This window comes from Strongylocentrotus purpuratus, unplaced genomic scaffold, assembly GCF_000002235.5.
Source record: "Strongylocentrotus purpuratus isolate Spur 01 unplaced genomic scaffold, Spur_5.0 spur5_scaffold_9, whole genome shotgun sequence".
In the NCBI taxonomy this organism is placed as follows: Eukaryota; Metazoa; Echinodermata; class Echinoidea; order Camarodonta; family Strongylocentrotidae; genus Strongylocentrotus; species Strongylocentrotus purpuratus.
In genome coordinates this window covers 21436158-21461145 of record NW_022145615.1, presented here as the reverse complement: position 1 = coordinate 21461145, position 24988 = coordinate 21436158, and the positions used below count along the sequence as shown (strand labels likewise).

Below are 24988 nucleotides of genomic sequence, written 5' to 3'. Positions count from 1 at the left end.
TTGCTTTTTATTATTCATCCCTCTCAATACAATTCGCGGAAAACCTAAAATACATTCACTTTGTTGAGCCATGTCGACATATATTATCCATTTTTCTTTAAATTAATTCAAATGACAATATTTTGTGTATACTCAAAAGTAGTGATTTGGAGCACTCTTTTGAGAATGGATTCCATTTGTTTTTGAGCCATTGATTTTCACTCCAAAGCAAAGTAATCTCTAATATGCCTCTTGTTCATTGTCATAAGGCTGATTTCTTATTATTCTCTTTGCTACAGACTATAATCCGAGAGGCTGTTCTTGAAACAGTTTCAGACCCTGAACCAGCAATCAAAGATGTCTCCTAAGCTCGAGCCGTCAACAAGGTAAACATCTGAATATGAATGAATTCATTCTCCTGTTATTTAATCAATGTAAAACTGGGACATTTAACAAAGCATATTGGTTGCTTCATGTTACATATGAAAATAAAACTAATTAGAATACAATTAAGAACTTGAAGCTATATTCGAAATGGAGACCATTTTGTGGAATAACTGTTTCTTTTATCCCTTAACCAGCGTGTAGGGTTAAAAAATTATTTGTGGCATGGAGATATTTTGACAAATTCTACTGAAAACAGACATTTAACTTGTATTCATGTCATTGATCTCACAATTAAAAAAAAAACTTATTGTTAATCAGCTGTTGAGAAGGCATTGATATGAATCACATTATATCTGCTTTATAATAAAGGTAGGTGCATGACAGAGTAAATATATAGGTAGCGTTTCAGCAATTTAAACCTGGCAAATGCATTTCATTTATTTTCTCTCAAAACTTTTGACAGCTCATCAACACGTTTACAACCCATTATGGTATAAATCACTTTGTGACTTGCAGAGGCAGAATACTATTATGCTTAAATGGAATGGATAGGTGATCAACTAATACACACTAAGGTAAAGAATAAATGTCTATCTCATGTTTATATATTTTTTTAATGTGAGCAGTAGCTGTCTATCTTGACGAATTCAGACACGAATGGCCTCAAAATGGGAAAGTTACTGCAATCAAGGAGGAGTACATCACTGTTCACTGGTACTCGGGTACAGCAACATCAACATGGGTTTCACCATACAAAGGGGAAAGAGAGCAGGAACCGTACATCCAAACCATCCTATCCACAAGCATGATCAACCATCCATTTAATCTTACAGGAACATCCAAGCTACCCCAGGAGATACAGCGCCAACTCAAAGGCAAGCAAGAACAGTACTTACATAAGTGATTCAAAGATGGAGTATCACAATGTCCGAGCTTGAGGAAGAAGTTTTACTGAATTCAGACATCAAAGTTGATGAGCACAGCTCCACAACTAGTGACAGTGGTAGTGATAGTGAGATGATGATGTAGGAGAGATATAAGAAAGAGGACAAGTCGTAGAAGATGGCGTCGATGGTGCAGGTCAAGTCATAGCATATCAGCACAAGTCCAAGCCCCCGGCACGGCCAAAAGCCGAATTCGGTTTGCCTGTAGACGATGGAGATGCTGGTTTGACGGGTGCGGGAAACTTGGATGGATTTCAGTTTTACATTATTTTAGTAAAACAGTTCTATGCATATTCTCATGAATATTCAATGAGCAAGCTGATGATGTCATGTCTCCCCTAATTCTATTTCCAAGAACATAAAAACAGGAATTACTCTTTGTGGAATGTTTAGGATCATAATTGCTTTGTACTTATTCAATATAAGGGACAGATATTATATACACAATTTGTGAAAAAATGAAATGAATAGGAATTCATATAATAAAATACAAAAGAAATAGGGGAGACGTGACATCATCATCTTGCTTATTGAATATTCATGAGACTATGCCAAGAACTGTTTAACCGAAATGATTAAAAACTCTAACAAATCATAACTTTGTTATTTTTCATCCAATTTTGATGAAATTTTTAGTGTTGTTCTTGTTAAATTTTACTCTACTTTACGTAACATCCCAATTCAGCCTGGAGTACCACTTTAAGTGCTAACTTAACCCTAATAGCACCTGGGGGGCCATAATGGCCATAATGGCCCCCCCCCCCCTCGAGATTGTTCGCGACCATTCCGCCGCGCAAATTTTTTTGACCGCGCTACTCGCTGACTTTTTACTTTCAAGTCTTGTGCATCTTTTGACACCATTTTTGCGAAAATCAGGAATACCATTATGACGCTGCACGGCCTTTTATACAGGCTCGTCCGAACGAAAATGGCTCAAAAACGTGATTTTGTGTACAAACTCAATGCAAATTGAGTTTTCTCACCTTATTCATAAAGATATGATTATTTTCACTTTCTTTGGCTGAAATTAATTTATTATAGCACAATTATGCTTCAAAATAGTTCTATGATAAATTTTGCGAAAAAAAACCAACAAAAACAAAGGTGGTAGCAAGGTCTGAAATACCCCTGTGCTATTAGGGTTAAGAGAGTTTTCTGAATACCACCCCTGCTGATATACACAACGAATCACCAGCATAAAGAATTTTGTTAGCATTTTTGGCCTGGACATTGTCAATCTCTAGGTGTGCATCAACATACGCTACTTGTATGAGTACAGTAGACCACTGCCTTTGTTGTCGAGTGCTGCGCTGCAATTGAATTTATATGCTAGAAGGATGCTAGATGATGTTTTAACCCTAATAGCACCTGGGGGAGGGGGGGGCATAATGTACCAATTCATCAAAATTGAAAATTAACATGTTGAACTCAAAATGAATTCAAAAAGCTTGAACATTTTTCAAAAATTCTTTTCTTGCTTGATATTTTTCTAATGTCTGTGATGTTTTTCCAGATATGGAGTGTGACCCTGAGCCACTTCGCAGAAGCCCGAGAAAGGCAGATAAGTCGAAGACTAAGGAACTTCCTCTCCCCAAATTGTCAACAACATCCATGATGGCCAGATTTGTCCCCTTAAGCCCGAGGGGCCCAATCCAGAGGGGATCATCTCCATCTACAACCACATTCCCCTCTCCTTCGACTTCTCGCCAAAGCCAGCCGCCGACACCAAAAGCTAGAACCTTGGACAGTAAGTATTTACGTAGAGAATTTCACAAACAAAATATCTCTTCTCAAGAACTTAATAGTATGTTTCATAGGAGGTCAATTGATTAGATTTTGGAGTACAGCATATTTAAACTACAAACAAAATTTACTATTTTTTACCAAGATGCTACACTGATATAAGAGAGAGAGGTTGTCAATATAAATACAACATCAAAAGTAAGTTCCCCCCTAAAGAGCCCCATCAAACCTTCCAGTGGAAAAATCAAGAAAAAAAGCGTAATTTTTTGTTCATGTTGCGCTCATTCAGCCGTTAAGTCACGGATGTCACTAATTTTCGAGAATCCTAGCTATATCCAATGCTTGGTTTCAACTTGAATAATTTGTTATACTGGAAGATTTGATGGGGTTCTTTAGGGGGAAACTTTCTTTTGATGTGTTTAATTTCGATTTATTTTTATCAAAAAAGCAGGGGTATATTTTTCTGCAAAATCGCTTTCAGATTCTTTCTGTATGTGTTGCATTGTCTGATGCTTTGTACAAGTATTGTCATTGCAGCTTGGTTCAAATTTCAAATTCAACATACTTGAACAGTTACCCTGCCTTGCTGTGATCCCAGGCTTTTGCTTAATTACTACTATTCATGCTTTAGTAATAGATTACCTTGGCTTTCAAGGGTGGCTTGGGTCAGTGCAGCAGAGAAGACTAAAAAAGTGAATAACTGGAATTGCGTTTTCTACCTTTTAACTCTTATCACAATTTCAGGCATAGCAAAAAGGGCCAAGGTTGGAGTGAGATTATTCCGGGAATGAAGGATCACCTCCCAAACGTATGTGGTCTTCTGGATCTTCTTCTTGCCATTCCAGCCACTTCAGCAGACGCTGAAAGAGGATTCAGCCGGCTGAACCTCCTTAAGACCAACCTCCAGACAGCACTTCTAGATGATCGTGTAACAGACCAGTTGCTTGTGATGCTTCACGCACAGGACATTGCAACATTCAACCCAGAACCCTGCATCAGTCTTTGGCTGTCTGGGGGTACCAGATCAAGACGCCCAGACAAAAACCCTCATCATGATGCAGAAAGGGAACTTCAAGTGATGCATGAGCAGCCTGAAGATTCTTCAGCCTCGGATACAGACAGTGAGCCTGAGCTCATGGAACTAGATTCCCAGTGAATCGAGGGCTTACACCATAATTTAATGTGACCAAAACTGCATTAAAAGAAACCAAAAAACACACCCAGTAATTAGTGCACCATGATCATAAGCTCTAACCTATTTATGTAGTTTGATTTTATTCAAAATTAAAAGGCTCGTTACTTAGTAAATAAAAGCAATTGAATATTTTCAATACAACTGTGACATGCCTACTACTAGATTTGAAGTTCCTTTTATCCAAGTGTGACCTCTTCAATAAGACTTGACTGAGGAATGAAATATAAACCTTTTAGTTTAAGTTCAGCTTGTTTTGACTCTTATCAATTTAAATAGGAGTGTTACTACTAAGTGACTGAATATTTGAAATAAGATTTTATAGACACTTTTTGGTCAGAATCTAACTTTGAATTAAGGCTGATACTGTTCTGCTGAGACCAGCTAGTATGTCTGCCTCTTGGTCTACATGTTGCATTAAAAAAAAAAGAACAAGACTTTTCTTATAACTTTGATGTGATTTGGACTTATTATTGCACCAAAAGTTTCCAAATGTGTAATTCTTGATGAGGTGAAGATGCTGCTAAGTTTTTTTTAATTTAATAAATTCATTGAGTGAGAATTTATTATTTTGAAATAGGTTGAGCAAAGATGAATGTCCATTTGAGTGGAAACTGAAAAATGCGTTGAAACAGATTGAGCAAGGATGAAATGATCATATTTTGGGAAGATTCTGAAAGAAAAGTTATGTTCCTCGTGGTTAAACATCTTTTCCAAAGTTGTTTTTGTCAGTTACTTTCCTCTCTGAATATGATATTATCGTTTGCTCAATCTGTTGAGCAATAATGAAGATTGCATGGATGATTGACTGAACATATTGAAACAGACGGAGCGAGGAAGAGTGACTATATCTCATTCTGATAAAACCTAAAGTCCAATGTTAGACTGTTACTGTAGCCAAAGGGCTTCATAATAGTCGTAAGATTAATTCTTCAGTACAGTCAGTTAATCCTCATGGTCACATTTACACTTAATAATACACCCCTCCCTGGTCCCGGCGCTGATGATTATAAAAAAAGGTATCGTGACGGTGTGTTTTAATTTTTTAATAGTTAATGACCATTATTATGACCACAAAAAAACGTGATAAACTTGGGCTCCCTGAAACCCTTGCGGGCTCCCTGAAAAAGTGCTTGAGGAGCCCAGCTGGCTCCCTAAAAAAAAAGTAAAGGTCAGGCCCTGGAGTAGGGGAAGGAAGACCAGTGCATGGAGTCAAAGGCTCTAGCGTGCTTGTGCTTTTGCCAGAGTTGAACATAACTTGTGGCTGTTGTTGACTACCTGCATTGTGTTCTTCTAAGAGTTGTTAGACAGTTTGTAACCTTGTGGTTTGATAGTAGCAACCACTTGCATGCTTGGTTTATTGATAGGATACATGGTGTTGATGCACAACTTTTAAGCATTTGTCCCTGAGTGAGATTACAACAGCTCCTCGCAAGCCTTCACACAAGGAAATACTGGAAGGCCTCAGAGTGGAGATCTTTTATGTTGTACTACTTCTGCACACACATATACAGAGGGGTGGTTGCTATATTAGCCACGTCATCTATCAGTATTATCATCAATAAAATACCATCCTGAACTTTATATCATTTATTTGTCTTGAGTCACCTGTACGTCTAGTTAACACTCGCCCTATTAGCCACGCTATGAGGATTTACCAATATCTATTTTTACAGAGTGTTACACTGGTGGCAGTGGTGGGATCGCTGAAAGCCTTCACACTGACCAAGGACGTCAGTTTGAGGCCCAGGTTGTCCAGACCCTTTGACAGAAAATGGGGATTAAGAAGACAAGAACTACCCCATACCATCCCCAATCGTACGGGATCCCTGAAAGCCTTCACATTGACCAAGGATGTCAGTTTGAGGCCCAGGTTGTCCAGACCCTTTGCCAGAAAATAGGGATTAAGAAGACCAGAACTACCCCATACCATCCCCAATCAGACGGGATCCCTGAAACCCTTCACACTGACCAAGAACGTCAGTTTGAGGCCCAGGTTGTCCAGACCCTTTGCCAGAAAATAGGGATAAAGAAGACCAGAACTACCCCATACCATCCCCAATCGGACGGGATCCCTGAAACCCTTCACACTGACCAAGGACGTCAGTTTGAGGCCCAGGTTGTCCAGACCCTTTGACAGAAAATGGGGATTAAGAAGACAAGAACTACCCCATACCATCCCCAATCGTACGGGATCCCTGAAAGCCTTCACATTGACCAAGGACGTCAGTTTGAGGCCCAGGCTGTCCAGACCCTTTGACAGAAAATGGGGATTAAGAAGACCAGAACTACCCCATACCATGGACGCTTCAATTGCGTGTTTTTCCCTCAATAGATATGGAAATACATGTTTCCTGGATGCAACATATAAAACCACAAAGTATACCCTGCCAATATTTTTCTTGGCTGTGTAGACTAATGTGGGCTGTTCTGTCGTTGGAGAGTTTATAGTTGATAAGAGAATCAAAGACAGCCATACGGCGAGGGCTTCAGACAATAAAGGATTGGATGATTACAGATGGTGTTCCGTGGACTCATTATAACAGGTGCATTGATGGAGCCTCATGATAGAGAGTAAAAATCATGACTATTTAAAGTGCGTTACATTCATTATTGTGTTGTATTTCATACTTGTATACGGTTAGAAAAAGGATTGCATTGTCCTAAAAAAAGCACCTAAAATTCAAACAAATGAGCTTCAATGTTGACCTTAGAATAGTTATTCTGCATCTAGAAGGTATATTTGATCATTTTAATATCTTTATTTAGTTATTTTAGAGCATTTTAGGATGTTCTGGTCTTCTGGAAGATTATACTATTACTAATCTCGATGTGTTGGTAGACTACCACAAGTATACAGTTTTGTAACTAAATCGTGGAAGTCTATCTTTTTATGTCTTTAATAATTTGAACTTTGTGTGTGTGTGTGTGTGTGCAACATCTTATATGTACTCGTTGGTAATATGTAGGTGGTCTATATATCTTTTTGCAGGTGTACCTGTGGTCCTTGTCAAGTAGAACCCAGTTCATGTAGATCTTCCAGCTCATCGTCGAAGTGGCCCTTCCGATCCAACGAGCCATGTGGAATGACGCATACAATTTAGAAGAGGAGCCACAAGAGCCAGGAGAGGAAAATCGATCAATGCACCATGCAGCATACAGATGTTTTATCTTCTGGCAATATGGACGCCTAGGGCAAGGTAACAGACGGGTTATCCCAAGCTGTTGTGGGTCACAGATCCAAGGGATGTACCCTAGTGCCACAGGTATATAACTTTTGTGATGTTATAATTTTTCAAGTGGAGAGAACAAAAGAGACATTATCATTATTGCATGCAGTGGTAGGTATCGAGTCGTATGTGTTGAAGAGGTGCTGCTTAGCTAGTCCAGGGTAAAGGTCCTGGATTTAAGACAGCGAATCATTCTCGCTTCAGGGCAGGCTTCGCATGGGCTGAAATATGACCCTGGTGCAGGACATGTTCCTGCATGCAGTGATAACAGGACTAACGAATGACAACATCCGACATGACCTTAAGACTTCTCTACAATCTGCAATTCCTGATGAGATACTCCAGGAAAAACTAAATGTAGCTGTGTCGTTCGAAGAAAAGCACCTCCAGAAGTCCCACGCAAAATCCACGACACAAGTAGCTTCAGTTGCGGAAAAACATGACAGGCAGACTCTGACAACGCTGCTATTCAACCATTCATCTTTTAAAACTTTATTTATTTTCTCATTAATTGTAGGTATCTTTTGACATCTTTCGTCAAAAAAGTGGATTCAAATCACATTGTGGCCACATTATAATAACGTGAGACCATGAAGAAAATGCTATTTTCTCTCAACCTTCTGGATGTTCCCTTAGGATCAGCAGCCTTGTGACACAGCTGAAGCCATATCGGTAATCGTGTACATGTACTTGTATTTCAACCATTCATTTTTTTAAACTTTATTTATTTTCTCATTAATTGTAGGTATCTTTTGACATCTTTCGTCAAAAAAGTGGATTCAAATCACATTGTGGCCACATTATAATAACGTGAGACCATGAAGAAAATGCTATTTTCTCTCAACCTTCTGGATGTTACCTTAGGATCAGTAGCCTTGTGACACAGCTGAAGCCATATCAGTAATCGTGTACATGTACTTGTATTATTTCTGTACATATATTTTTCATATTGTGCATGATCACTGATTAATTAGACATTAAAGAATTGATCATTTCATTCGTAAGGCTTATTTTTCCTAAGTTTCAAATATATATAATTCAATTAATTTCAGATCACTTAAATCTGCAGGTATCTTGCAATAACTGACTGTATTTAGCTAGTTTCAAACAGCATTCATTCTACCGGTACTCTCATTAGCAAGCTAAAATTTTATTGAAAATTATCAACATATTTACAACATATAGAACTACAAAGTATGCCCTGCCAATATTTTTCTTGGCTGTAAGGACTAATGTGGGCTATTCTGTCGTCAGAGAGTTTATTGTCGACACTGAATCAAAGGCAGCCATACGGCAAGGGCTACAAACTATCAAGGATTGGATGATTAAAGATGGTGTTCCATGGACTCCGTATGCCCTGCCAATATTTTTCTTGGCTATAAAGACTAATGTGGGCTATTCTGTCGTCAGAGAGTTTATTGTCGACACAGAATCAAAGGCAGCCATACGGCGAGGGCTTCAGACAATAAAGGATTGGATGACTGCAGATGGTTTTCTGTGGACTAAGTGGTTCGTTTCCTTACAGATTTCTGTGAGCGAGAGATTTAACAATGTCTTTGCCATTGAAGATGTATATGTTGCTATCACCTTGCATGCGAAACAAAGATGTACTGTAAATCTACGCTGGCTGATTTCCGCCAATTTTTTTTTTTTTTACGGGGTTATAACACCCTATTATGGCATTATTACGCCCTTATGCGGCTATGATTATGGGGTTAAAACGCCCTATTACAGCATTATATTCCCTATTAAGGTTCTACTGTGTTATACGGCGTTCCATAGGTTCGATCATTAGACGCTGGCCGAAGGATGAACAGGTCTGTTCCGGATCAAGCTCTTCTGAATTCATGTAATTACGGTTCAAGTCTTTTATTTCTGTTCATATACATGTAGGTCTAGGGGAATATTTCCAAAATGAGATCTACACTCACTCGAGGTTTTTTAGGTCTACAGGATGGATTCATTGGAGTCAGTGAGCGATCAGATGCAGAATGAACCAGTTGCAATAGATGTAACGGATCATGCTGCGAAAGAAGAAAGCGTGAAGCAAGAGGGCCCTGATCCTTTCCAGGATGCAGCGGTTCTCCTGGTTCACGAAGTACTGGGGTCGTGATGACGGACCTGCCAATGGAAGGACCGCCGTCACTGGAGGAACCCGCGGATCTGCCACCAGCAGAACCTGCAGTTCCTCGCTTCATGTCTGTAGGGACACAAACCGGTAGGTACTTCAGTACTTTGACCCCAATACTCCTTGGTGGGAGCCGGGTATGGTTGAGAGCCAACGCTTTCATCACGGCCCGGCTCAACTGTCACCCCTCTGGGGGAAGGCTTCTATGTTGCCCAGGGAATACAGTTCCCAGGGTCAGGGGTAGAGAATCTAACGGCGGATCAGGGCACTATATGCCTGGAACCTGCTGTGGTTGTTCCCCCCGGCATCCAGACGGATCTGGGGGCGCGCGAGGAGGAAACCATAGACACCAGGGATTCTTCTCCTGGTGCTGGGTTACCCTCTTCAGCTGTCCCGGGGCATCTCTGGGAGGCGCAAGAGCACAAGGTTCCCGAGGCGGGGAGCAGTCTTCCGGGAATAACCTCTCGGGAGGAAGGGTCTCCCTGTCAGGACGCTGGTGCAGTAGAGCGCCAGCCGAGCCAGAATGCTAGGAACCAGTCTGGCCAAGGGAAGCAGCCATTGAGCGGGTCGGTCAGTGGACCTGCTAAAAAACATAAGGGGCGGGGGGCATGTGTTATGTGCGGGACACGCCCTAGTGTCAAGCTCAGGCAGTAAGTGTACGGGCATATGCCGGTAGCGTTGCGCCTCTGCCAAGGCAAGCACTTTCCCGGGGAACCCCGGGTACTTCAGCAGGTAGCTTGCCTTAGGTTTCTGGCACAAACTCTCATAGGGTCTCCCCACCTGGAGGGGCTGATGGGTTATTTTTTCCCTTCATTATAAAGATAGAGAGAGATCGAGGGGGGGGGGGTGAGTTGTTCCACAACCTGAATAGCTTAGCTGTAGAACTGAAATTCCCATTCATGTCGTTTGCAATTTTAATCAATTACAGGGTTTATGAACTGACATACTCACGATTAAGGTAAAAGATTTCAGTATTTGCGTATGTTTGTAATAACTATTTATCAAACTACACCCTAAAACCTGTGACAAGTTATATAAGTTAGTAGAGAAAAATTGAGTGAGATAAATGCAATACAAATTGATTCCATCCTTAATGCGTGAACCGTCAACAACAACAAATCTTAAATGGGGAGTTTTGTTTTATGTGTAAAGTGAACGGCAACGAAGACTCTTAGGTGTAGTGATAGAATGAGCATGATTGCTTTGACTGTGTATCTATGTATCCTGTGATATGTTGTTGATGCTTGTGATATGATTGCATTGTTTGTATATGTGGGAGACATCCTGAGCGTATCCGCGCTTCACCTGTCTGGGAACAACTCCGACAAGGTGCACAGACTAGCGACATTTGCCAGGATGAATTCCATGTCAAAATCGACTTTTCAGCAGCAGCAGGCTAATTACATAATCCCAGCAATCATCGAGAGCCATTGGGAAAGAGTCCAAAAAGAAACTTGTCAGAAACACCAGGCTTACCCTGTCGTCGTGTGTGGTAAGTGAGCTTAATTATCAATTGCATGAAGGCAAATCACATTCTAATGAGAAACAAAGAAAAGCATTGCAATCAGTTTATATTTATTTCTCCAACCAGGTAATGTAATTAAGCAACTTAGTGCAGACTCTTATGTGTAGTGATAGAATGAGTGTGATTACTTTGACTGTGTATGATTGAATTGTTTGTATATGTGATGAACTTGGCGTGTGTAATGACTGTGTGAACGATTATATTGTATATATCTTGTAGGTATTTGTCAGATTCACTCCTGCACTGCACCCTCATCCATGGGGCAGGCAGGGAGGTCGACTCTGCAAGCTTTTGGTGTTACTTTGTACATTAATAGGTATTGACAATCAAGATGTAAGAAGCGGGTACAATGAGAGGAAACAGTCCTCTAGGCCAGATTGCCAGCTAGGGTTTATTTTGCACCTGAAATAAAACGAACCGCAACACAAAGAATGGTGTGATGAGTCTTTTCTACCAGTTTCCGTGTGTGATCTGCGTGTTACAATATGAACAATCGTTATACTACAATCGTGAACTATCGAAACTCGCCAAGAGCTGGTCCTGCAGAATTTTTAGTGCTTCTGATTTGTTTGTCAGGGATGACTATTTATATGCTTTTGATGGCTTACATCTAAATTTTTGTGGTAAATTTGAATTGGCACAAAGATTATATACATTCTTTGATTTGGCGTCAAACCTGTCCCCTATTTTCCCGAAGTGCACCCTCAGGGATCCCACGAGAGTTGACAAAACTTTTCACCGTTAAAGGACCCAAGAAGTATTACCCTGGACTGAAACTAATTTAGATTTGGTGGCTTATAAAAAAAGAGAAAAATACGGAAAGCCTTACCCCGCAACACTCAAGAAACGCAAAGCGGAGCCATCTCAAGAAAGGAAATCACAATGTAAACCCATCTGCATCACATACATCCCGTATGTCGAGATACAAAGGCTTCGACATGCATCCTACTCTGATGTTGCCCTCCCCAAAGCCACGTTGTGCTACGTTGCTTATAGACAAAAGGCTTCAGGTGACCGTCTCTTTCCAGATACACCCATCATTCCAACGGATCACCCCTAAGACTACAAGACATCCAAGACGACAAAAATACAGAGTCTTCACAAAAAGTGGAATGGCAGATGGCAGTCCAAGGGAGAAAAACACAGAGCTGGCAAAGGAGAACTATGAATTAAACAAGGCCAATATAGAGCTTTAAGGGACATGGATCTTTCACTTACAGAAATCATGACAAGCTCATTATGTATCACTGGACAGTGTTACAGGATCACGTTTGGTGAAATATCAACGAAAGCGTCACTTGAGGACATTACAAAACGCGCCACGAAAATCAGCAGGTCAGCACAAAAGGTGGAATGGCAGATGGCAGTCCTTAGGGGGGAAAACACAGAGCTGGCAAAGCTGAACTATGAACTAAACGAGGCCATTAGAAAAGGAGGGCTGGAAGAAACGAAGGAGAATCTGACAGCATCTCAAAGAAGGTTTCTAAGCTGTTCTGAGTTGGGAGAGGATGGCTCTTCGGCTATTTTCTGGAAAGGTGCCCATGAAGCAAGGGAAGTGGACTGGGAGACATTTCACGACGTTGCTAAGGAGATGGCTGCCATGACTGGTATCAATGAACAGTCGGAGCATCGTGAAATCATCGCCTGCCTGGTTCTAGTTGTTTAAAGTAGTGGAAAGAATGTTGCATGGTAAGATCGGTGGAAAAATTGTTCGGGAAATGGTAATGCTATGATTTTTATCGGAGTCTGCAGTGAGCTTGTATATTAATAATTTGTAATTATTGTACACTTATCGAATCATGCATGTGATTTTACTTGTTTATAGACTATATCGCAAGATGTTCAAGGAACAATAAGGGGAATCCTCAGGAGAAGGGATGCTTGCCAATTTACGTGAGTTCGTCGAGAAGTACAATGGTGAAGCAGGTGCCACATAAATCGGCGGGTCAGCACAAAAAGTGGAGTGGTAGATGTTGCAGTTAAAGATGTAGATGACAGTATCCGCGGGATGACCCTTCAAGAGTTTCTCTTCTTCTTCACTGGTGCAAGTCAGATCCCACTTGCAGGGTTCGGCACCAAACCAAGTTTGAAATTTATGGATCAGAAGCTGCCACGGGCCTCTACATGCTCTTTTGAGTTGTATATCTGCCGCGAACATGTTCAAGTGAGCAGGGATTTGTTAGCATGCTCGTAGATGCCATCCGAAATACTCATGGATTTGGGCTTGCGTAGGATAATCTTGAGATGTCTATCCGCATCTGCCAATCTAGATAGGAAGTGCCTTATTTCTTTCTCAAGTTTGGTCTGATCTACTTCTCCCTCAAAATTTGGTACAAAGTCATTTTGCAACAAAATTAATTCGGTAAAAATCCAAAATTGATAAGTGTAATAAGAGAGGCTGAGGCGACAAGAGATGCCAAAATTGCCCAATATAAAACGAACCCCAACCCCAAGCAACCGGCAAGAAGCTATAGTCAACAGCTAGATACCTTTAGTCTATATGGGCAATCTAGCCCATTTTCCCCTGAACCAAAGAAAGGGAATTATACAGGTAATAATAAGAATAGGTCAAAAAAGTCCCATTCCCCTGACCCTGGCCGTCCCAAACCCACCGATAAATGTCCAGTTAGAGTACTGGTGTGTTACAAGTGCGGTGAGTTCGACCATTATGAGAAGGAGTGTAAAAACCCACCGAATGAGGAGAAAAAGAATAGGAACCTTGCCCGAAGGAAAGAAATAATAGAGGCCTGGGAGGCAATGAACTAAGAAAGAGCCCTAGATAATCCTCAAAACTAGTAAGGACACCCGTCTTGGGCACGAGATAAGTGGTGAGGGGATTCACCCATTCCCATCAAAGATCAAGGATGTCCTGGAATGTCAAAGACCAAACAATGTCCATCAGCATGGAGGAGCGAATGACATTCAATCACACGTCAAGTCCATGAAGCATCGCTCCGCTGCAGAAGCCAGTGGAATTTGCAACATCACTAAGTGGTTGGGATTTTGCGGTTATTACCTACCGCAGGCTTTGCAGACCACTGAATGATCTGCTGGTAGGATTGTCAATGCCTAGGAAATCTTCCAGTACACCAGCTGACCGCTCCAAGGTAAGTAGAGCACAGCTTGAGCCCTTTCACCAAAAGCAGACAGAGAGGTGTGAGGATGGTTTCCTGGCATTGAAGAAGATGCTCACAACTGCACCAGCTCTAGGTTTTGCTGATTTTTCAAAACCCCAACCCATATCATCGAGCAGGTTGCAACGAAAAAACCTCCACTCCTTTCATCCAAAATTGTAGCCGATATCACTAAATCTCATTTCTGGTTTATGTAAATGATGTCTAACCCAACTCACTAAATCACTAAGTGATCATTCTCGTACTTGTAGGATTTTGTTTAAATCATGTTGAAATTTTGAATTGTCTGAAGTTGTCAGAGGCGACATCATCAAGTAGGGAAGATAAAAAATTACGAAAAATCTAATACGACTATCAATGGTCATCTATTTATGTAAGTAGCAGAAATCTACTCCAATCCAATCCAATCCAATCCTCAAATTTCTACAGCACCCTTATGTGGTTGCTTAACCGAAGAAGTTGCCAGGACTTCAATATATTTTATAAACTGTTTTGATTCATTAAGAGAGGCTGTTATATTTTTAGATCATCACTGCACATATCGGGGTAAAATGTGAGTACTCCAGATTATACGATAAGTGTGTGTTCGCAACTTGGTCCTCCCCTCACTTGGAGTTGATGGGTGTTAAACATTTTCATTCACTTACTGCAATGTGGTATCCTAACTATCATGGTCATTAATTAATTGGGATGACTGATATTGACATTCTCGAGCACCTCATAAATTACTTAGGAAGAACATCGATTCAACTAGCCTTATATCAAGACTATGATGACTGATGTTGACACTCTCGAGCACCTCATAAATTACTTGGGATAAACACCAATTCAAAAGCCTTAAAACACGGCTATAATGACAGATATTGACAATTTTTATGAAAAATCCTTATATCAAGGATATAACGACTGATATTGACACTCTTGAGCACCTTATAAATTACTAGGGATGAACATCAATTCAACAAGCCTTATAACAAGGCTATAACGACTGATATTGATATTCTTGAGCGCCTCACAACTACCTGAGATAAACATTGATTCAACTAGCCTTATATCAAGGATATAACAACTGATATTGACATTTTCGAGCACCTCATATATTACTTGGGAAGAACATCGATTCAACTAGCCTTATATCAAGGCTATAATGACCGATGTTGACATTCTCGTGCACCTCATAAATTTGTTGGGATAAACATCAATTCAACAAGCATAGTACTTGCATTGCACATTAACTTTCTCTAGACCGGTTCACATTTTTTCATAGCTTACAACCTGTTCACATCCTGAGCATTTTTTGCTGTACATGTCCGTCTCCTCATCAAACGTTTCTTCGCCGTACGTGTGCTGATGAACGCTCAGGTCTTTGGTCCACATGCTCGTTCGCACTGCTCGTCTAAGGTCTGATAAAGATGAAAGTTTGAACACGACCAACATTAACATTACATAACAACGGCAATTTTATCATAGAAACAGATTTGTGTGAAAATAATCAAAATGTGTCATCTTTCTACTGAGCGAAAACGATTATTCCAAAATTGTTCTTAAATTTGTTTTTTGCTAAGTATGCCACCTCTCTTCTTCTCTTTTAAGCTATTTCTTAAATTTTTCTAGTTGGTAGATGGAGTTATTTTATTTGTTATTGCTTATAAAATACATTCGTGCTTTGCAACAAAAACAATGCAATTGTCCCTGTTTGTTTTCTTTGAAAATATCATTGCCCACAGCACCCAGGTGATTCCTGTAAAAAGCCCAAATCCCAGAGATCAGTTCGCAGTTAAATAGCTTTGATACAAATGACCCCCACAGACTTTTACACATGGATACGTCCCACTTTGGGCATTTTAGTAAAATCACTGCCATAGTAATGGAGTCGATTCATGAATACCTATTGTTTGCCCTCTTGAGAAAATACTTCCACCTGTGTATCACAGAAAGTGGTGTCCGTGAATAAATTTCATGGACATATATCCAGTATCCATTTGGATGGGTTTTACAATTTGGTAATGATGACCTCTATCTGCCCATGCGCAGTTTGTATCTACGAACTGGCTTGTTACTGCAATGTTTTCATTTACACCAGTTTTTATCAAAGGCAATTCACAATTTACCTTAAACTTTCTTGTTGAATTTCGTCCGTATTTATATTTTTACATCCAGTATTTATGAAAGCCAATTCATAATTTACCTTTGACTTTCTTGTTGAATTTCTTCTGTTTTTGTTTCTGTTTGTTGACCTCTCTCTGTTCCCTGGCCTCTTCCATTGTTTCAGGGTCACCCCACACCTCTAAGGCTCTCTCCTCCACCTACAAACAAAACCATTCAAATTCTTATACATCGAGTTTGGGATCTTTTCAAGATTGCTGCCGATGAAAACACTTGTTTATATGGGCTATATTTATACTATATATATATTATACTTATATGCTAGATGATTTCTGATCCTTTTCTGATCGAGTCCACAAAGTTTCTTTCACAATGCAATCGCATGACCAGAACTCAACTTTATCTTTAAAGGCATTGTTTCCAGTTTTACAAATCGGAAATGCCCGGCCCTACGTGTTATCAGTGTCTGTGATGTGGTGTAATATTGAAGCCCTGAAATAATTGCGCTTCAAAATTATCATGAAGCGCCCCCCAAAATGTTTAATCTTTGATTGACCGGTTTTACCATACTAATTTTCCCCAATAGACTGTAGTGTTATAAAAACTGTTGGGGAAAACGGTTTTTTAAATTTTTAATTCCAATCATAAATATCTTGATAATCCGGTAGGCAATCGGCTTGTAAAAGTCATGGGATTTCTGACTGACCTAAAGGTTTATAATTATGATTGCAGCATGATTTTGTTTAGAATCTGAGGCAAGATACCCAATCCCTTTAAAATATATTGATTAGGCACTCACATGAAGTCTAAGAAAGAGCTTCATTTCTCCCCATCTGACATTGTGTGGATTCTTCCTGGTGATAAACTTGAGAGGGGGCTCTCTCTTCTCAAAATCTTCATCCTTCAGGAGAAACTCGTTCCTTGCATCCGTCTTGGTAATCAAGACATGCTTCTCGTCATTATCTCTGTAAAATGCATGAGAAGGTGAATTTTTTACAAGATTAAGATTAAACTTCTTTGCACAACGATACATGTACAGTCAAACCTGTCTATAGCGACCGTCCAAGGGAAACACAAAAAGGGGCCTTTGAAGACAGGTAGTCTTTGTAGACAGGTTGCTTTAGTACATGATTCAATGAGAAACCATTTTCAAGGGAAACGAAACATGTGGCCTTTGTAGGCAAGTGGTCTTTGTAGACAGGTGGTCACTAAAGCAAGTTTGACTGTACTTCAATCAAAATATGTACAATCCTTAGTAGCTATTGATGGGAATAATGACTATTCACGTATTGTCTGTTTGGATCCAGAAGGGCATTAAATCAAATACATAGTGTAAATATCCCTCTGGCACTGAGTAGATATGATTTAATTCAAATTCAAATTCAATTTATTTCCACTCTAAAAACATTAACAAATCAGTAATATATACATATGAATAATAGTGGTGGGGTCATAAAAAGCACTAAATTGGCTTATTGAAAATGACCCCTTGGTATTTACCTAAATAGTACCAAAACACTAACTAAAATAGAAAGGAACAATAATTTTATCTTTCAAAATGCTTCAGTAGGCTATGCATTTTACAAATATCTTGCAATTAAAAAAAAAAACACTTCAGAGTATTTTTGTTTCTCTTCCTTACCTGCACTCATCGCAAACTGACAGCTCAAAATGTTTGGAAAGGTAAGAATCTTGGAAGCCCCGCCCACATTCCTGGCAGCGCAGTGGGTCACCGCCGAGGATTGGTCCTGTGGAAAATCAAAGGAGCCAAGTGGATAACCTATAGGCCATTTTGAAAATGTAATTAAATTAAATTAAATGCACAAATCTTTGTTAAGTGCCTCGTTACAAATTATTTCATTCACCCGAAATAAAAGGTTCAACAAATATAACTTCATTTAAAGCGAAGTTAAACTAGATGGAATTCGACTGCGCGCAGTCGAAAATGATGCCTCCGTCATAGAGCAATTTTACAAACCAAAACAGAAGAAATTTTTCGGATTCAAGTTCAATTGTAATCCATTGACAGGTTCTCAGAATATCGTGATTACAAGCAATTTCTCATATACATATATGACCCTTTGATCTTTGACCTCATGACCCTAAAATCTACTCAGTTCATTGGCTCTGCAAGATGTCCTGAGTTAAATAGTAATCCATCTGTCAGTTCTAATGAGAATGCGTTCACAAGCTATTTTTGCATACATAATGAGCCCATGATCTTTGACCTTTGACCTTATGAACCAAGAATCTACTCAGTTCATTGGCTCTGCAAGTGACATACATGACCTAATTTTGGCAGGAATCCATCAATCGGTTCTTGAGATAACGCGATCACAAGCTGTTATTGCATACATAATGTGTGCTGTGGCCTTTGACCTTTGACCTCATGACCACTAAATCTAATCAGTTCATCGGCTCTGCAAGTAACATACATGACCTAAGTTTGGCAGCAATCCATCAATCGGTTCTTGAGATAACGCGATCACAAGCTGTTTATGCATACATAATGAGCCCTGTGACCTTTGACCTTTAACCTCATGACCCCAAAATCTAATCAGTTCATTGGCTCTGCAAGATACATACATGACCAAAGTTTGGCAGGAATCCATCAATCGGTTCTTCAGATAACGCGATCACGAGCTGTTTTTGCATACCTAATGCATACCTGCCAACCTGAGACAAGAGAAATTAGGAGTAAATTTTTCTGGATGGACTACGAGGTCGCGAACCACCGAAGGATTGGGGTAGTAGCCCGTAGATGTGGGGGGGGGGGGGGGGGGGGGGTACACAGGACTTTAGGGCCTATTTTTTTTTCTCTCCATTTTAATGGTGCAAATGGGCCTTTTCCTTCAACCTTTTCGCCCCACACATAAACAATTTTTGAAATGTGAACACTCACAAAACTACATGTTTCACTACCCACCTCAGTTAGGAGCCCTATTTTGCAAAGGTATATAGTAGCAGTAATCCAAAATAAATCCGAGGAAGTCCGGTAAATAACAAGCTTCCACAATTGCAGTCATCGCACAAGCATTGAAGAAAACACGCCAATGTATACAGTGTTTATGCACGGCGTATCAACTGCACATGTAATATAAATACACGTGGGCTGTACGCAGGTATGAATAAACATCCCCAAATTGCTGATGTGAGATGCTTGTAGGATACTTTACAGGACAGAATGGACATTTTGCCATTGAAAATGGCGGACGCACACACAAAATATTAATTTTAAAAAAATTATTAAAAAAAAAATTAAAAAAAATAAAAATTTTAAAAAATCGGGAGTTTTGAGGCATGCACTCGGAATTCGGAGTTGGTATGAAAAATGCGGAGAAACTCCGCCTAAATCGGGGTGGTTGGCAGGTATGCTAATGAGCCCTGTGACCTTTGACCTTTGACCTCGTGACCCCAAAATCTAATCAGTTCATCGGCTCTGCAAGATACATACATGACCAAAGTTTGACAGGAATCCATCGATCGGTTCTTCAGATAACGCGATCACAAGAACGGGACGTACGTACGAACAACCCGAAAAACATAATGCCTCCGGCTACTTCGTAACGGAGGCATAAAAAGGGTATATATTAGGCTTGAGTCGGTACGGTCGATCACACCGGGACCCGACCGTTGCCGTCGGGTCCCGGTTTCGTTTTTTGAGAACCGACGCTCCGAAAATAATAACGAAATATGTAAGAAATTGCAGTTTTGCACACCACTAAAATCAATCCACCTTAAAACTTATATATTTAATTGTTACCAATCATATTCTAGCTCATCCTGAATCAATCCGAACTGCTGATATAAATATATGGGTTGCAAGGCAGTTCGCCCCATGGGGTTGTTGTTGCCAGCTGCTAGCTAGCTACTGTACTGGCCGGGTCTCTCGGCAGGATTTATAAATCAGGTTGAAAGAAACATTAATGTTTGAATAATAAAACGGCTTTCTAAAAAGTACTTCTTTACAACATACCGATCGAATAATTTTTAAAAGACAAAATAGATATTTTTTCTTTGATTTTGAACACCGCATGCTTCTTTTAAAAGCTGAAAATTACTTGGTAATCACAAGAAGTTTCGATACGGATAGCTGTTGCAAGGCAAGTTCAGACTAGTCTCGGAAAAATGCGCAGTGTTCCTCGTTGGCTGTAATGCGTGCCAGAACGAACCCAAACAAAGACGTGATCGTAACGAGAAAAAAATCATTAAAAACTACGAGAGCACAATTGGAAAGACAACTACTCAAAATTATCGTAATCAGATACATAAGTTGGAGGAAGAAAACAATAGTTGTCCAAGGAAAGCCACATAAATAGTGATATTTAAGGAGTTACTATAGGTACAATAATTATCGGAAGGGCCTGCTGCAATATCCGAATTACACGTGTTTAAATTGAACACGAGGCTATACGAGGCAAATAACGCCCTCTACGGTAAAAAGCAGTATAACAAAGGATTCGAGTATTTGCAGCAGGCCCCTTGCGATAAAAATGTACCCAGTTACTCCTCGATTATCACAATTTCTGTGGCATTTCTTGGGCGATTATTAAATTCATTGTCCAAGTTATCTATCTGATTATGGTAATTTTGAGTAGTAGTTGTCTTTCCAATTGTGCTCTCGTAGTTTTTAATGATTTTTTTCTCGTTACGATCACGTCTTTGTTTGGGTTCGTTCTGGCACGCATTACAGCTAATTACGAGGAGCACTGCGCATTTTTCCGATACTAGTCTGAACTTGCCTTGCAACAGCTATCCGTATCGAAACTCTTGATTACCAAGTAATTTTCAGCTTTCAAAAAAAAGCATGCGGTGTTTAAAATAAGAGATAAATATTTATTTTGTCTTTAAAATATTATATGATCGGTATAGTACAGAAGAAATTTTTAAAAAGCCGTTTTATTATTCTAACTTTCATATTTTTTGACCAGATTTATTCAACCTGCATGGATCAAAATGGCGGCTCAAATGTTGTCTTTCTATTTCTGCCCCAGTTTTTTTACTTTTAGAGGCACTAAATGGCACTAAACATCGCCAATCATGGATGAAAATAATGTCAAATGGAAGAATATACCGATCTGAGCCGAGGTATGCATGTGTTGATTTATTTAATTGATAAAAAAGGTCACTTTTAAGGGACATACTGATGATATGCGCTTTTTATAGAGGCAAGTGGCAAATCCTGCGAGCTGATTTCGGGACACCGGGTCCCGATCGGTACAAGGCCGTCGGGACCCGGTTTATGAAAATCCCGACATGACTCAGGCCTAGTATATATTGATGATTATTCAAAAAAAAATTCTCCATTAAATTTACAATTACCATTAACCCCCCCCCCCCCCCCCCCCCCCCCCCCCCCTGTATGATTGCTGGTGTAGTGTGTTACTGATCAATCTGCATACTATTGTTTATACCATGTATATGTATTTTTTTTCCCTTTACTGTGAACTACTCCATTTTGTAGTTTCAGTTTTTTCTCTTACTATGTATATTTGCCATTTTTTTAAATATATTATAATATTGTTTTTATGCTTGAGAAGAATTAATAATAGACTGAACTAATTCAAAGCTTAATTCGTTTTTGAAATGGTCATTTAATTGACAGCTTCAACTTTTATAATTAGAAGATGGCGTAACTTACCTGGTTCCTTAGGCATAAGTACCATGTCTAGAGGGTCTCCATCTCCTTCCTCGAGAAGAAACCCTGCCCCTGTGTCTACCACTCGTCCAGTCTTCAGCAACATCTCTGCGTTACCAGTGCTGAATTCAAAGAAATATGTCACATCCTTGCTTAGATAGATGTCTAGAAATTTGTAACACTCAAATACTTTTGCAATATACATTTTGAAGTCTGCTCCTGTCTGGAATATCCTAGATATTCAAGCCTGGCTCTTGAATTTATAATTTATGTTCTACAGTCAAACCTGCCTTAGTGGCCACCTCTCTGTAAAGGCCACTGGCCTCTTTGTGGTCACCCATAATTGCCTCGCTCAAGAAAGGAATGTGTGTTGAAGAACCTGTCTAAAATGGTGGCCACTTTTTGTGTTTGCCTTGGGTAACCCGATAAAGACAGGTTTACCATCATTAATTTCAATAAAATCAATATGCACCATTCATGCTTTCATCAGGGGTGATAGTGAGCACTTTAAAAAAAAAAAAAAAAAAAAGTTTTTTTTTCCCCTCAACCATGAACCCCCCCCCCCCTTGAGTAACAAAAAAAAATAGACTCGGAGAAGAAAAAATGGCATCTAACAACATACCCCCCCCCCCTTTTGAGTAAGAAAATTGGGGAAAAATTGGGAAAAAATTGGGAAGAATAGACAAAATAAGGGAAAATCAGGAAAATCGGGAAGAAAACAAAAATTGGGTAAAATAACAAAAATTAAAAGATCGGGAGAAAAAAAAAGAAAACAAGATTGGGGGAAAATTTTAAAAATTGGGAAACAGATTTAAATCTGGTAATTATCAGGCCTGTTTCATACCTTTTACTTCCTCTTCCCTCGGGATAGGGCCTCGCTGACAATCGAGCTTGCTTCAGTAACAGCGCCCTCTGTCGGTTTCTCTCCACCTTGGCTCTCTGAGCAGCGGATAGTTTGGGTTTGGGTCTGACTACGCCATCCGAGGTGGAAGGCACACCATGTGGTTCCTGTGTCGTCTCTTGGTTTCTCTCCATCTCTTGATATCAGATTTGTGTAGGTCTGAGTGCAATACGACTTTCACCTAAAATACAAAAACGAAAAAGATTTTTAAAAACAAAAATCAACTTTAAACATGTTATCCACATTTTGAGGTTGACTAAATGGGTAAACATAATTGGAGAATCGTGTTGAAAAGAATCAATTTTAAACATCTTATCCACATTTTGAGGTTCACTAACTCAGTAAACATAATGTAACATTGGAGAAAAGAACCGCCACGCTCATGCAAATAAAAGTAGACAGTGAACTGGGGGTATTTGCGGACTGGGAACCCTACACCCGCAGAGCGCCAAAGAATAAAAACGTCCACGAAAATATGGAAGATCCGTATTTTTTAGGACGCGATTTGTCTACAATAACGATATCCTCATTTAAGCGGACGATCTTCATTCTCAGACAGCCCTACTCAGGTCTCGGCTACTGTTTTAGTGTTTAGTCTTTAGAAACATCATTTTTCTTTCTTTGCTTTCTTTGACTTCACTTTCTTTCTTCCTTTCTTCTTTTCTTTCTTTTAACAATTTTCTTAATCTTTTAATCTTTCCCTTTGCATTTATTTGTATTTCTTTTCTTTTATTTATCTTTTTCTTTCTTTTTGACCCTCCACAAAAATAGCAATGTTGGACAGCCATGCCCCACGTGCACGTCCTTGCGACTAGTGTTGTAATAAGAGCTCCAGCAGAAGCTGCAGAGATGGAGCCCCGCGCGCGCGGCGTGGCTTGGGGACGCTCCTCGACTCGATAATGACGATATGCCTTACTCAGCAATTTACTGCATTGAAACCACTCTCACAACCTCTTCTCAATCGCAATACAACATATGACACAAGTCAAAAACATGTATGACTGAAACCGAACGCCTGCATTACGTCTGGTTCATTTCTTACTCTTAAAAATACCAATGTTACCTACAATTTTAATGCAATTTCAATCCTCGGAGGTCAATCAGTCTGTATCATGCACGACAGCTGAAGCTGGCACATCATGCACGCACGCGCACGCGCCGTTCAAATATGATTATGAGATGTCAATGAAACTCATGGCACGTCTGTCAGCCGCAGATGGCGCGCTATAACTTTTTTTCCCAGTTCAGTTTTTGATCGAGGAGGCGCACAGAGAGAGGTGAAAGGTTTTAAAAATAATAATATTTTCTATAACTTCGTAAACTGCTTGGCTCCACTGTCTTCCCCCTTTATCGTTGAATTACCCCTTTATCTTTGAACATCCCCCCTTCAAAAAAGAAAGAGAAATTTATAAATAAAACTTAGATGCCTAAATCATGGAAAGCAGGAAAATGGAGAACAAAATAAAGGAAATCTACGATAATTGAAGTAGAATGGGAGATATATGGATATGTATAATGAAAACAACAATAATAATGGGCCAAAATGTGAGATGAGAAAGATATAAATAGTGTAAACTAATGAAAAATAACCTCTTGCCAAATCAATTTTTATAACACCAATCATCCAAAACTACTGCCAAACTCACTCAAATACTCACTTAAAACCTCTCTCCTAAGTCCCCATCATATAATAATAGCAGAGCCCTAAATTAATACAACTCACTCAATTCATATCAGTCCAGGTCTGCATGTGTTTTATTGTACTGCATGCAGCATCATACTGAACATTTTTAGGCCAAGTGAGATGAAACTACATCATCCACATAAACCAATAGCAAAATAGGATTTAAGATAATGTTCAAAAGGAAAAGAAGAAGAGAACTAATGATAAGTAAGTGGAAATACCTAAGATCCATGAATAAAGAATGAGAAGAGAACAAAGGAACATACCAGGTGAAATGGATGACTTGGTATGTAGAGGATATGAATGGAGGAAGGAATTGGGTCAAGGAATTGAAGTAAATGAATATGTAAGTGAATACCGGTCAGTGGCGGATCCAGGGGGGGGGGGGGCCCGGGGG

At 39.7% G+C, this 24988-nt stretch overlaps 1 protein-coding gene across 1 annotated transcript; it reads right to left on the bottom strand.

Annotated features, from left to right (window-relative positions):
- Positions 1 to 5276: 5276 nt before the first annotated feature.
- LOC105437552 (DNA repair protein complementing XP-A cells homolog) lies at positions 5277 to 23084 on the bottom strand. The gene is made up of 6 exons (XM_030976570.1): positions 22851 to 23084; positions 22010 to 22128; positions 18011 to 18116; positions 17168 to 17333; positions 16451 to 16568; positions 5277 to 15665 (listed from the first exon to the last, which is right to left on the bottom strand). The coding sequence occupies exons 1-6, from the start codon at positions 23039 to 23041 to the stop codon at positions 15514 to 15516; spliced, it is 852 nt and encodes a 283-aa protein (XP_030832430.1). The 5' UTR covers positions 23042 to 23084; the 3' UTR covers positions 5277 to 15513.
- Positions 23085 to 24988: the final 1904 nt, after the last annotated feature.

What these genes read in the sequence shown, in the direction of transcription:
- LOC105437552 (XM_030976570.1), bottom strand. Translation starts at nt 23,041, where the DNA reads ATGGAGAGAAACCAAGAGACGACACAGGAACCACATGGTGTGCCTTCC. An exon ending in ACTTATGCCTAAGGAACCAG is followed by an intron (nt 18,117 to 22,009) that starts GTAAGTTACGCC and finishes GATTTTCCACAG; the next exon opens with GACCAATCCTCGGCGGTGAC. An exon ending in AGCTCTTTCTTAGACTTCAT is followed by an intron (nt 16,569 to 17,167) that starts GTGAGTGCCTAA and finishes TTTTGTTTGTAG; the next exon opens with GTGGAGGAGAGAGCCTTAGA.